Source organism: Haemorhous mexicanus, chromosome 3, assembly GCF_027477595.1.
Source record: "Haemorhous mexicanus isolate bHaeMex1 chromosome 3, bHaeMex1.pri, whole genome shotgun sequence".
Lineage (NCBI taxonomy): Eukaryota > Metazoa > Chordata > Aves > Passeriformes > Fringillidae > Haemorhous > Haemorhous mexicanus.
In genome coordinates this window covers 113,121,570-113,136,395 of record NC_082343.1, presented here as the reverse complement: position 1 = coordinate 113,136,395, position 14,826 = coordinate 113,121,570, and the positions used below count along the sequence as shown (strand labels likewise).

Sequence of the window (14,826 nt, the reverse complement as noted above, 5' to 3'; positions counted from 1 at the left end):
ACATTTTTAAATTGCCATAATATTATAAAACAGAGCAAGAGCACCAGTCTTCAGTGTAATTGTACACTGCAGAATTACATAAATTTAAATCACTATAAAATAATTCATTAAATGAAACCTGATTTGTAAATTTAATTATGAGCTATTAAACTAACTGCTGGGATTTTCAGTTCTTTTAAATCAGCACAGCCTCTCTGAGCCCCATCACAGGAGAGTCCAAGTCACTGCTTTATTTCTAATCATCAATTAAAAGTATCATAAAGAGTATTCAGAAAAAAAAAAAAGGAAATTTGGGAAATTTTAGTTTTCATCTTTCTAATTTGCAGTGTCTGATACACAATTTTTTACGCTGCATTAATAATGGCTCTTGCATATAATATTCATTCAATCAGTCGGTTACAGAAATAAACATCAGGACACAATTCCCTGCATATATTCTTAAAATTGCTTACAGAGAAAAGAATCCCTTCCAAAGGAGTTAGCACCTTTCAATTCAGCATGCAAAATATTTAGTCAATTCCAGAAGGGGAAAAGAGATACCATATAGAAAGAATTCTTCTTTTTTATTTTTTGGTTCTACTTTTATGCTACAATTGGTTTTTTAAAGGCAGAAAGGTTTGAATTCAAGAACTTTGCAAGAGTTCCTCCTGAAAAAAAAAGCCTCAGCTTTAATTCCTGTTCAAAATGTGCTACATAAATATTAAATATATGCCACAGTTAAGATTGATATTCCTATTGATGGTCACTGAAAGCTTTGTAAATTTAATGTGAAAACAAAAATTATTTAGTTTTTGGAATGTCAAAACCTGTTCACATTTCTAAGGATTTCTGACAGCTATTTAGATTTTTCCTGGATATCTAGGCTAACTGAAATGGAGGATTAGGGAGTTTTAGGGAGGTGGGGAGGTTCCAAAGTGAATCAAAGATCTATGAAAAAAAAAAATTAAATAGTAACATAGCCCTACTCAGAAAAATGCGAAAAATGTTTTCAGTTCAAAATATTACAATTAAAAATTAAACATCATTAGGATGCAAAGAACAGTATCTTTAATACCAAGATTCTGAGGCACAGCTTGGAAGGTTGAAGTGTATTTAGAATTTAAGGTGTAGCAACACGAACAGTCACGGTCTGGCATCAATTACTTGACTGTGCTGTTAGAAGTTGCTATAGACTCTCATGCTATCACACATCCTGGAGAAAAATTACTCTTCAGTGGTGGTATCTTGAATTTCTCAGGATTTCTGAATTTTTCTGACATTTTTTGAGTCAAATTTAGCATCTCTCAAAGATGTCAATACCTCTGCAGCATTTTGGTCTCTTCTTTTAAAATACAGCTCAGGGTACCAAGGCTGGCAAGGCACAAGAGCCATCTCACCAATGCATTCCTCTAAATTCTGGAAGCAGAAACCAGATCTCCAACCTTGAGGTATGTCAAGAGTTAAATCTCCTTTTAAGAAGGGTGTGATTAGTAACTGGAAATCTGCCTGACTTAAGTACATCTGAGGATGCCATTACAATTTTCAGATATAAAATAATTGGCTGATGATACGAGCTGACAGCTAATACATCTACAATAAACACAAAAAAAGTTATTTCCAAGCGGATGTAGGGAACGTGTTCCGTTTCCAGACTGTTTGATATGGTCTGTGTAAGGAGTGAGGGCTCAATACCAGATGCTGGATGTTCTACAAGCTTTTTCTGCAGATGTCTGCAGCCTGAGAAAATCAACAGTGCTTTGAATAACACCCCCAGTAAAAGCATCTTCTTGTCAGAGTCGCTGTATGATATAGGATATGGATCCCACACAAGTGGACGAACTGATTTTAAATAATACCATCTGACAATGGGGGAGAAAAAAACTCTCAGTAGGTCTGACAAAGTCCTGGAAATGGCTGTTAGCCTTGGGAAATAAAATCCAGCCCCCTGACAGAGACTACCCGTCCTTCTTTTGTTTGATCAAATGGAAACCCAAACTTAATGATTGCTTCCGAAGTGCCGGAGGCAAAGTTTCAACAGCACTTAAACACTGCTACCAAGGAGTCCCTGTCTCTGCCCCTCACATGTGCCACTCAAAAGCAGAGTGTGGAAAAGATGTTAAGGAATTATCTGAGAATAAAATATATGCATCAGAGTATCTTTTTGCATGACCACTTTGCATTGCTTTCTTGCCACTGCTCTTGTAGAAATGTCTTACAGCACACCAGGAGTGCGGCACACACGATGCAGACCCCAAAGTCGATCCTGAGTTCTTCCTCAAGCTAAAGAAATTCCAAAAGCCTGCCACTACCTGCATAAAAATGTTAAAAGAGCTACCTCTGAACACATAAACCCACACATTCAACTGTGGCCCTCTACTTCACCAAGATCTTACTGAATTCACATGAAATATTATCTAAAATTTCCTCTCTATCCAAAGCCAGTATTTTTGCTAGTGACAGTATACTATGGTCTTGTCCTCCATGAAAATTTAGATCTAGTTGTACATGTACTTTGTCAAGCCAGAGAGGGAGCAATGGCTAATTTTGTCATGTTTTAAAGTTATTTTAATGCAAATCCCAGATTACTGAAAGACCCAAATGCTGATCACAAGAATGTCTGTAAGAATAAACTCTGCATATGCACTCCATGAAGACTTTATGTAAGGTAACTATCTGAAAATGAGATCTGCTACTGTTTCTCCTGATTATCCAAATAAAAAGAATCTTTTCTGACCCATTTAATGAAAGTGCTTACCTGACTAGGTATCTTCAATTTTTACAAAGATGGGAGAGCAGAAAGAAAGAACAGAGAAGACAAATTCAAAGTCTGAGGGGTTAAAGACCCAATTGGAATCATGCTGCCTTGGGTCAAGTGAATAAACTATGGCAGCATATTACCTGTGCTGTTCCACAGGAATCTTGTGTGTCCTTTTTCTGGTGGACTGGGAGTGGATGCTTCTCCCATTTTGCAACACGCAGAGCTTAATTGTATTTTATCATTTCAACAGACACTTAGGAAGCTTAAATCTTGCTGCTCCTGGTTCCTTTGCTGCACCAGATGTGTGAAGCCCTCCCCAAGTGCAATTTTGCACAGCAGCCAGATCATATTCTTACAGAAGAATACAGCATGCAACATTATAGATAAAATAAACCACAGCAACCAAGACAAAATGAAAGACAGAAAACCCTGTTCCTTATGTACATAAAACATCTATTCCAGGAAATACCAGCAGCTACAGATTACAGAAAGTGCAGAAGCTGGAAAGTCCAATTATATGCTACCTAGATATTTAAACAGTTCTTAGAAATCTGAGATGGTTTGTCATCTATTTGCTCTATAAAAGCTCTTCTATTTCGACCCCACTGGCCATTTTAATATCTGAAATGGGAAACTTCAGTTTAGGATCATAGGATGGTAGAATAATTTAATCCAGATAAGTTTTGGGCCTTCCAGAGATCTCTAGTTTGACTCTGCTCAAAAAAGGTCCAATGAGATCAAGTGGTTCAGCACCTTGACCAGCCAAGTTTGAGGCACCTCCAAAGATGGAGACTTCCTCATCTTCTCTGGTCAACCAGTTCCAATCTTTGATCAGAACAGTTTTTCTCCTATTAGGTATAAGTTCAAGCTCTGCCCTTTACCATGCACATCCAAGCAGGGTCTGGCTCCATCTCCTCCTGTCATTAGTTGGAAACAGCAATGAAATGTCTCTTTTGCCTCCTCTTTTTCAGGCTGAGAAGCTTTTGTCTCTCAGTCTTTCATCATACATACCCCCTATATTTCTTGGTGACCCTCTGCTTCAGTATTTCAAAGTCCTTCTTGTACTTGGGAGCACAAAATAGGCCAGATTCCAGATGTGGTCTCACAAGTGCCAGATCATGGGGAATCATTGTTTCCCTTGACCTGCTGGTAACCTCTGCTGACACAGCCCAGCACGTGGCTGCCCCACATGCTGTACCCTTGCATGGGGTTACAGCATCCACATTTACTATTGCTGACCTTCGTGTCAGCCTATTTCTCCAGCCTGTCAACAAGGTCCTTGTGAATGCCAGGCCTGCTTTCCACACATTTGACTGCTCTGGATCGTGACTCAGTATTTATTTGCCATGCAATGAATTACTGCTTTTATTTAATTTATAAGATCCAGCAGCTAATCACGTCTGAGTTGAATGCATAAAGAGAATCATAGAATCTACAGAATAGTTTGGATTGAAATGGACCTTAAAGATTCCTGGTTCCAACCCCCTGCCATGGGCAGGGACACTTTCCACTAACCCAGGTTGCTAAGAGCCCCATGCAACCTGGCTTTGGACACTTCCAGGGATTGGGATGACTTCTCTGGGCAACCTGTGCCAGTGTCTCACCACCCTCACAGTAAAGAATTTTCTTCCTCATATCTAACCTTATCTTGCCTCTGTCAGTTTATGCTTCAAGAAAATGAAGTACAAGGGAAGGCAACTTCTCTGGTTCTGAAATGTCCTGTGCTCACTTCAGTTCCTTCCTGTTAATTTATATAGAAAATTGATGAAATTAAAATCACATTAACCTGCACACCTTCTATTTTTCATTGAACTTGTGCTCTTATTCTTACTCTCAGTACTAAAATCACATCCCCTATGAAAAAATCTGCCAGAGGGTCCTATCTTAGGGATAGTCTGTCAGGTTACAAGTGCAGCTTGTAGTTACAAGTCCTATCAGAATGAACTTTAAAACAAAAAATGCTGGTATTTCTCATTCCCTAGGAAACAATGTCTTTACTATGGGATTACCTTAATGACCTTCACCTTAGCAACAGATCCTTTCACTTTCCTCAAGATATCTGAACATGAGTGTGAATATAGGTGGGAAAATTTGGTCTCCTGTGGCTTTGTAAATGTGAATAAAAATGACAACATTTGACCATCGTAACTGGGTAATAGGTAATCAAATCTCGTGAAATGCTGGATTTTGGTCTGGAATTCACTGAAAGGAAGATGACAATATGGAGATAGAGACTATTGAGTGAATCAAGTGATTCTCAATTTTTTGCTTAAATGTCTGCGGTTCATGAAATCCTCTCTGACTTCAATGAAATAGTAACATTCACAAAATCCTATGTGAATGAAATCAAATACTATAGACAACATAGCCCAGGAACCAGCAAACTGACCTCTTTATTTCCGAGGAGAAAAACTGCACTAGTCTTGGCTAATCCTGTGGTCAGATGGAAAAACAAAAAAATAAAATGCCAAACCAAAATTAACAGCAGAAAAAGAAGAATTAAGTATACAAAAGGAGAGACAGAACAAATCTCTGTTTTGCCCAGGTTCCAGCAGTAGCAAGGTATGATCACTGTAACTACAAAACTAGCTTATGATAATTATTTTCTTCAACAGTCATACAGCACACAGTGATCAGTGGCTCAAGCCCTTCTTTAACCAAATGCAACATCTTTGTACTCAATAACCCCTCTATAGATTACTCCCCCCCTTTAAGTGGTGCAGTTCAATAGATCTGAGCCCATTTGGCTATATTTAGCTGGAGTGCAGCCTGAAAACTACTTCCAATGCTCCTCTATGCTGTCTGTGTGCTGCAGACTGGCTGGAGCGGCTCTGATGACACACAGTTTGCTCAGTCTGCTGTTAGAGGGCAAATTCCAGTTAGAAAGAAAAGGATTCTCAGTCATTTTGTAGGAGGTATTTGCAGGGTAAACCCATGGGCCTGATTCAAAGCAGGTTTTAGTTCCTGGCTGGAGTTTAATGCTGGGAAAGACAGTGCTAATCCCTTAGTGGATATACAGGGTAAGAAAAAGGAAAAAGGCTTCTCTGCTCTACCTGTGATGTCTAGAAATAGCAGATAAATTAACCCTCAGATAAATGAGCCTGGCACAGCCTAAGGCCAAGGGTCTTGCATCAATCTCCTATGGATTAAGCAGAAAAAATCCCTTTCCTTTATATTGACTTGTGAGTGTTCTACCCTCTCTGTTCAACCCAGGACCTTGCCTGTTACACCTCAGACCCTTCTTTTCTGCAGCAGTTGAAACAGAACACCCTCAATTCCTCTCTCTTTCATGCCACAGAGAGCCTTCCTCTACTGTCTTCATTTGTTAGAAGGTATTATTTTCTTCCACAGAAAGATTTTTGTGATTTGAAACTTTAAATGGAAGGAAAGAGAAATTCAGGGGTGTCCTGGAGCTTGGTCACACAGTGGCTGACAACCCAAGGTGCTCCTGCCTAAAGAGTTTTCCAGATGGGAGTGAGAGGAGCAAGTGGTTGTGAAGATTTCTGCCAAAAAATACAGGGTCTCTGTGCTGAGATTTCAGTCTCACTCTTCATAACAGTGTCAGAAAATCTCTTCCTTGCAACAAATAAGAAGTAAGAATCTTACAGAATAATACTGAGTTTGAAATTCTTATATAATTTTAATTTGTGTTACAGCTCAGTGGGTTTTTGAGTTTTATGAATCCTGTGCAAAACAGTCTCAGAAATGGTTTTATGCAAGTGATGAGTTCCTTCTGAAAAACTTGAGAGGACAGAACTGTTCTCAGTGTAGATCTGGTTAACATCTTACCATAAGAAATAAGAGTTGTTGTTTCCTCTTCATTTAAAAAGAACCCCAATATTAGGCTTGGTGGAACTTAAAAGACAGCAATTCGCTACATAAAGGTTCAAAGATCTGAAAAAATAACTTCCACCCTAAGGTAGCTGAGTTACAGCCTGTCTTGTAGACAAGATTTGCATTATTGCACCTCTAAACAACCTCAAAAATACAAATGGCTATTAGCACAAATTTAATTACTTCAAATTACAACAAGAGTTTCAATAACCTCCTACCAATAGGACCTTTGTCAGACTTCAGCATCAATCCTTGCTCCCAATTCTCCAAAGTTTACATAAAAAATAACTCTGTTGTGAGTACCAATACAGGGTGATTAGTAGAGCTAAGCAACATGTTAAACATGTCAAAATACACTCAGAAGGAGAATGCTTTGTTAGTCTTGTATTTGGCTCCTAATCAAATGCTCTATGGAAATACAGTTTATAAGCATGTGTGTCTACATTTAATCACACATTTAAACAATATATATATAAAGTTTCCTTCCAAAATTTGAGACACAGTCATTTGGGTGTCAAAACTATGACAGCCCTGAATCTTCCTCTTCCTCATAGAAAGCAAACAGTGACAAAAAAATACTCAAAGAACTAAAAGACAGAAAAGCAAATAACACCTTGCTCTCCCAGCAAAGCTGCCTAGATTTGCAGTATGAGTAACATTCACTAAAATGCTCAAAAATCCCATGACTGAAGATCCAAACAAACAGGCCACTCTATGTAACCACAGCAAGCAACCCCAATGTGAGAAAAAGCCAATAATGTTAGATTTAGCAGTGTAAAAATTTGATTGATACTGGCTGTGACAAGAAATCTTTTCCATTCAGGGGCTTTTTCCCATTCCAAAGAGAATGACACAACATTTACAGCCATATAGATAATAATGAAAAACTGTTCCTGTTTATTTTCTGTTTACTTTTAACCAATTCAATCACTGCCCAAGAGAAACAGCTCTTTCCCACTATCCCAAACATTCCCAAGCAATGTGTAATCAGAGAAACCATTAATACCACCAGGCGTATTTTTATACCAAATAATGCTTACAGATACTTTGATGCCAAAACAGCAAATTTAGAGTTGAGTTGCTACCAGTTGTGCTTAGCACTCATCTGGAAACACTGTGTGAACTGATGCAGTGGAATGAATTCTTTCTATATTTGCATTCCTAACTTCCATTTGGCAGTATTGGAAAAAAAAAAAAAAAACAAAAAACATTGCCTAGAGAATAAAGGGTTTTTTGTTGATTGATGTTTCATCTAAGTTCTTTTTAATCTTGGCATCTGTGTAAATGAAAAGCAGTAGACAGTATATAGGGAGCTGGTGTGACCCTAAAGTCTATTTTATATCATCATTGCAGATTTTTCTTTTATATCAAGGTCCCACAGCACACACAGATCTTGAGTCTCCAAAGAGAATCATCCTGGAAGTACTTTTCTTAACATCTGATGAAGTGCACTTAAATGTAACTTAGATGTTTCTAGGAATAAAAATTGGAAAAAATAAAATTATTTCTACCTCTGATCTAAGAAATTAACTTCCCCCTGGATTTTTTCCTCTCATTTCTGAGTACAGAAGTCAGCCTAAGTTTCTGGGATGTTTAAACTTTTAGGCAGCTACCACTAAGTGAAATTCAGCCCAACTTGTGGAAGTGATGAACGGAGCTCTCAAAACAGCTTAAGGGAATGGGAAAATGAGATCCTGGTCTTGCTTTTCTCACTGTACCAGGACTCTCATGTTCTTGGGCAGGAACTTTCTCACTCCTCTTTGAGTACATTATTTAGCCACTATAAATCCTCTTCTACTCTTACTTGGCCAGGACTTACAGGTGAGGATGATACTGGTTTGCATTTAGGGCTGCAATTATTTCATCCATTAAAAAAAGTAAGATTTAAGGGATTTAATGTTATGGCTTGTCCTTCTGTCCTGCCACTGGCATCCCTTTGCCCATATTTGACAATGTTTGGTAAAGAACAGCACAAAAACCATGCAGGGATTACACTATCAAATCTTACCCAAGGATGCATTATTTCCTAAGGTGCAGCTGTTAAAATCAAAAAAGGTTTAGGGTCAATAAACTGTGATTCTAAAAAGCAATAACTTGTTTGATTTGGGCACAATATTGTGAGATAACAGAAGCCAGCACTCAACTAAATGCAAAGACTCTGTCTCAAAATACAGATTCTGTCAACATGAATCTGATTTCAGCAAGGAAGTCAAAAACAATTATTTGAAAAGAAAAATAGGTATACTATCAAAACTGGAGAGCAAAAGAGACATGCACTGAGAATCGATGCTTAGTAAAAGAAAACTTCTTAGTTTGTCTTCCAGCATGCAGTTTATATTAAGTGTGTGCTGTCCCTATTTTCCATATGGGCTTTAAATCAGATGCTCCCTAAAGAGTAATGACCCCCCCTCCCCAGTACTTACACTGGCATAATTTTGGCTGATGAAATGAGCACAGTGGTACTAAAAGGTTTCAGAGTTCTTCCTAAATCACTTCCTGCTTATTTACTCTGTACATCTTTTCCAAATTTGTATAATGAATTTGAGAACTTCAACACCATCTTTCAGATCCACCCTGAAAAGAAGAGCTCACAGTTGCTTACTTCTGATTTATGCCCTCCAATTTTCACTCTCTCAATTAAAAGACCCCAAGTCCATGCCCTGTCTCCAAGGGCAACCACCACAGAGCAACCTCTGTCCATGCTAATGCTCTCCTAAGAGAGTGGTCACATCCAAACCATGTGGTGGGGAGAGCTCCTGGCCTCAGCTGCCTCCCAGGAGTTTACAGTCATAGAATGTTTTGGGTTGGAAGGGACCCTTAAATGCCACCTAGTCCCTCTGCCCTACAGAGAAAAGGGATATTTTCCAGCAGATCAGATTGCTCAGAACCCCTTGCAACCTCACATTGAATGGTTCTGGGAAACCTGTGCCAGTGCCTCACATCATTGTAAAATCTTCTTCCTTATGTCTAAACTAAATCAACCCACCTTTAATTTACAGTCATTCCCCTTTGTCCCAGTACTTCCCAAGTCCCTCTCCAGCTCTCCTGAAGCCCCTTCAAGCTCTGGAAGGGGCTCTAAGGTCTCCCTGGAGCCTTCTCCAGGCTGGACACTCCCAGCTCTCCCAGCCTGGCTCCACAGGAAAGGTGCTCCAGCCCTCTGAGCATCTTCATGGTCTCTTCTGGACCTGCCCCAACAGCTCCTTGTTTTCCTGTGTTGAGGCCCCCAGAGTTGGACATTGTTTGGAACAACATGACCTGGCTCAGGTCAAAGTGTGATCACTCAAAAGCTGATGATGATACTCCAGCAGGAAGGAATCATCTTTGTCACTGTGTATTTAATAATTCATTTTAAGTCCAACATATTTCTAAGACTGAAACAGAGTGAACTCCCAGAGCACAATTCCTTGTACCTCAAGATGCAGTTTGGTGTGTTCTGAGGTCTTGTGCAAATACAAATTAACTCTGTCTCAAAAAAGACAAAATTTAACAGGAGTAATTTAAAAAAATGTAAAAAACTATATATTCTACCTACACTTTAATGCCATCTACCATCTTTTGTACAGAGCCCATTGCATTGCTGTGAGCTTTAGAGATTTCTCACTAAGACAAGAATACTGGCAAGCAGCAGTAAAAAAATGACATCCACAATGAACCTCCTAGAATAAAAACAGGTATCTGTAGTTTTTAAATATCACTTCAGCAACTGAATTTATATTTAAATATCAATTCAGCAATTCATAGGACAGTAGACCTTAAATCATAGAATCATAGAATCATAGGATAGTTTGTGTTGGAAGGAACCTTAAAGATCATCTAGCTCAAACCCCCCTGCAAAAGAACCAGAAAGTAGGGATTTAACTTAGATTTCTACCATTTTGCTGGCTTCAAGCTTGCTTTAAGGTAGTCTATTCTTGTAGGGAAGTTATCTTCCCTCCACTGTTTATTCAAACTGGCAATGTACTATGAAAGCATTATGGTAGCTACTGCAACTGAATTATTGCCATATAACATGTGAGTGTTGGAAAGGTATCCCTAAACTAGCAGAGTGACAGATGAATGGTGTTTCCCCTAATCCTATGGGAACAGAAGTGAAACAGAGCACTCTCAGCATGATGCTCTATGAATTCTTTAGTGTGTCAGTCCAGACTTCTGATGGGAAGACTTTTTCTTGGGGGAGAGAGAGCATTAAAGCAATAAATCAAATGATAAAAAAATGGGTATTTACAGAATGAGAGATATGTCAGCTCTGTAGTGATGTTGACTGAATTTTTTAAATAGCTACACTTGATTTAATGGTATGACATGGAGAAAATGACAGTGGCTCTCACAGGAAAAAAAAACAGCAGGATTGAAGTTACCATTCACAAAATTACAGCCAAACCTGCAGTTGGTTTAACTATGGTCAGACACCTGAGAGGTTCAGAGGAGCAACATTAGGACACAAGCACCTAAAACTCCAAGTCTACTCAAACTGCAATATAATGAAAAAGTCAAAGATTTTAAATGAACAGGGGCATTTTTGCCCCACCAATTCAGCCACATCCCACAGGAATAGCACCTCTCCTTTCTACATGATTGTTAAGAGACAGAGGAATGTCAAATAGCCATCCTCCTGCAAGGTTTCAGTTACTGTGGATTCTGTCATAGAATAGGCAAAGGAAGCGAAGTTGAATTCCCAAGGACCACCAGCTCTGGCTATTCCACAGCCCAATCTGTGCAATAAAAAAGGAGTATGGGTAGATTGCCACCACATGTGTTATTCTCAAGAGACTGGCACATATTATTCAGACCAGTTCTATGATCCATCTCTCCTACACATGCACAGTTCAGTTACATGCAGGAATGAGAATCACTTTTTCCATCTATAAATGTTCTTACTCTGAGCAGTGTGTCACTGGTGCTTTACTGTTGCCTCAGGAGAGCAGGATAGGAACTACTATGAAGTGAGACAGAGGTGCTATTCCAGTTTTTATTTTGTTTTAATTTTGCCAATACAGTTGGCTGGTTTGCCTCTACTTAATGCTATTATTGCAGTTTTTATAAAAAGTCATCTTATCACAATGTATTGATAAAAAAATCATGTGTTATGACAAAGTAGTGTGAAATCTGTTCCTAATTTCTGCCCTGTAGAAAGAGTATTTTAAGAGTATTCCACCTTGGATCCATGTGCCTTTGTACATTGCTGGTATTACTGATCCAGAGACATTCCCTTTGCTTCAAATTAAAATCATGGGATACATCAGTAAATTCTATAGAAGACAATCCTAGATAAGCGTCCTTTGCTTTTAATATGGCAGTGCTAGAGGCTGTATTTCAGTCAAAGAAGTGTAGAATTGTTTGCTCTCCTTTGGTAGTATCCTAAAGTGGCTCAGAGCTTTCCTGACTCCTCTGTGGTGCAGATATGGTATGGACCCCACAGCACTGCAGGCAACAACATGAAGGCTTAGCTCTTATTTTATGAAATGCTTTGGAAGGAATGAGTATAAACAATATTTGCATTTTGTATTATAACTGAAACCATACTGCTAAACAATCATATCCTGCTTAGCCCATAATGACATCAGAAATACATGTTTATCATCTATTCTGGACAGTTTAGCATGATTTTGGCCCAAGGCAGAGTGGAACTGAAATCCTTTACGGTTGTCCAAACCAAGATAACCACACATTTCTGAGGTAATTGATACCTAAAAGGAACACTGCCCTTAGATTGAAGTTCATGATTTAAGTACACTAATTCCTTAAAAAACCCTGTTAAATTGTCTATTGGATTTCCTCCAGAATTTAGTGTGGATTAAACAATCTACTGAAGAAAGAAAATGTGATACAGGAGATTAGCCCATCCACTAACAACTCTTCCTTTAGGAATGGATCACATTTCCTACTATCTTTGCTTCCTTTCCACTCATCTCAAAGTGACAAGAAAATCCCAAACAAAACAAAGCCAAAATACGTTAAAAATTTTGAGTAGCGTGTTTCAACCAGTCTTTCATGTTTTGTCTTTAGATTTAGAGACTAATAAGAAAGCAAGTAGATAGTACTGGCTTCATACCCGTATATAATTCCTTAATGTATTCTAAAATAAGATCTTGATTTTATTTATTTTTTTTTTAACATAGAAACAGGTCAAGAGTTCACAAAATGTAATGAAATCAAGCAAGAGAGAGAAGAATTACTTTTTATATTTAATGCGCACACACACTTCAGTTCATGGATTACAGTCTAGTGACAAAACCCAAAACATATACTCAAATGAAAGGCAAATATTTGATTACAAACACATATTCCCTGACAGACAAACATAGATTCAGATTTGCCATTGTTCACAACAGAGAACTTCATACTTTTATCAATTTCTGTAGTTTTTTAGACCTGAAAAATACTATACTGTAGGAACAGAAGAGAGTGCAAAGTCAAGCACATAACGCATTCATTCAGAAGAATGCTGTTATCTATTTCTGTGTGTACAATCTCAAAGGATTTGCTTGCCTTTATTTAAAACACAACATTTTGCATAAATAAATAAGTAAGAGGTTGAAGAAGAGAAACCACCAGTTTCCAAAATACAAACAGTGGTTGGATACAACTGTTCAAGGACACAAATTCTCAGCTGGGGGGAAATGGGACTTGTTCCTAACCAAATTCTAAGAGAGAAGTGGTTCTTCATTAGGTTTTGATTTCTTCCCACTGCAGGGCAGAAAGGAGCAGAAAGCAGACTGGAAATGCCAGAGTTCTGAAAAGAGGCTCCATTAAGAAGAAAGAAAGTAGAATAACAACTAGCACAGGATAAAAATTCCATTATTTCTTATAATTTTCCATGAAATCCTGAAAGGGAAATGAAGCCCTAATAGCCAAATATTAAATACAAAAATATTATCAAACACATGAGCCACCTCAGCATTGAAAGGGAACTCAAAACAAAGCCCCCAGCTTCCAGCACTGAAAGGGTATAGAAATCACCCTACAAATATCAAATTTCCAACAGTCCTGTCCACTATGTTGATGTCTGAAAATGGATGGAAATTGGCTCAAATACTTCTCTGGAACTGTGAGTGTGCTCCCAGCAAAATTTTGCCCTTGACATCCAGTTACCTACAGAAAACATGAGGAAGAATTGAGCAACTGAGCCTCAAGAAGGGTGAAATACTCTTCTCTGCATTTACTGTGGACCAGATTACCAAAAAAACAGGGTAGTCCTGCCCGCCCACAGAAAATTAGTCAAAACCACAGACTTCCATGCTGACACAGCTACACTGCTTCTCAATCCCACCTAGCTTTATGGGAGTCATGTAGCACTGCATTTTTTAACATAGACAAAATTTTTCATAACTACATAGTACAGAAAATAGGACTCAAAAGGATGGAGATAAGAGTTTATACTCAAGCATGTTTGCACAGAATATTTTAACTTCATCTGTATAACACTTCATTGTGTTACATGAAGAGTCCTCGAATGCTATTGAAACAATTTGCTAAGAAGATAAATAATAAGAAAGAAAAATACTGTTGTGAAAAATGTGCATGGAATGTTTATAAATAGAATTTGCTTTCTACAGGAAGGAAATACAAATACACAGCAGACAGAAAGATCCGTAACTACCCTTCTGTAATCTTCCTTCTCAGCATGTGTGCTTAGATATCAAGAAACACTTGAAGGAATAGGAAAAATACGGAAATAGGATTTCTTTAGACCATCTGGGCAAAAGAAAAAACATGTAATAATGATTTAATGTGTAGCATGAAAAAGGCATCAGAGCAGCATGATGTATTAAATGTTTCACAGTTTCTCTGCTGGGTATCAGTAAAAGGAAAGAATTACCTCCATGCGCTCCTGCTTGACATCATCAATCTCATCATCTTCAAACATGGCCAAGAGCTCTCCAGTCTGGTCAATGGAGTTGAGGAAGTCCTGGGCCAGCTTCTGCCGCTTGTTGGTGTTATTGCTGTTGAATTTGTCTTCACAAAGACAAGCAAAGAACAAAAAACTTAACTTATTTGGCTTCTCCAAACATCATTCAGAGTGATACAATTTAGAACCAGCACTGAGCAGAAAAGGCCTGTTCTTTATTGTGCCCCTCACACAAGCTGTGCTACCTGAACAAGGTGATGTCACTGCTCTGCTCCAGTAATAGCAAAACATCATCTTTGGTATTTTTCAGTATAACCAAATAGTTTTTTATAATCTAGAGAAAACTAATCTGCTGCCCATATATCATTGCTTCTCACCAAAGAATCCACAGTGGACACAGCTCTAG

The 14,826-nt window shown here is 38.3% G+C and overlaps 1 protein-coding gene across 7 annotated transcripts in view; it reads right to left on the bottom strand.

The window, feature by feature from the left end:
- The window catches only part of SUPT3H (SPT3 homolog, SAGA and STAGA complex component), a 255,443-nt gene that overhangs the window by 68,207 nt on the left and 172,410 nt on the right, over positions 1 to 14,826 (bottom strand). For all 7 annotated transcript variants that reach the window (XM_059843063.1, XM_059843066.1, XM_059843068.1 and 4 more), the window contains one exon: positions 14,391 to 14,527. In XM_059843063.1, the coding sequence (XP_059699046.1) occupies positions 14,391 to 14,527 (137 nt within the window). The remainder of the gene's footprint in view (positions 1 to 14,390; positions 14,528 to 14,826) is intronic.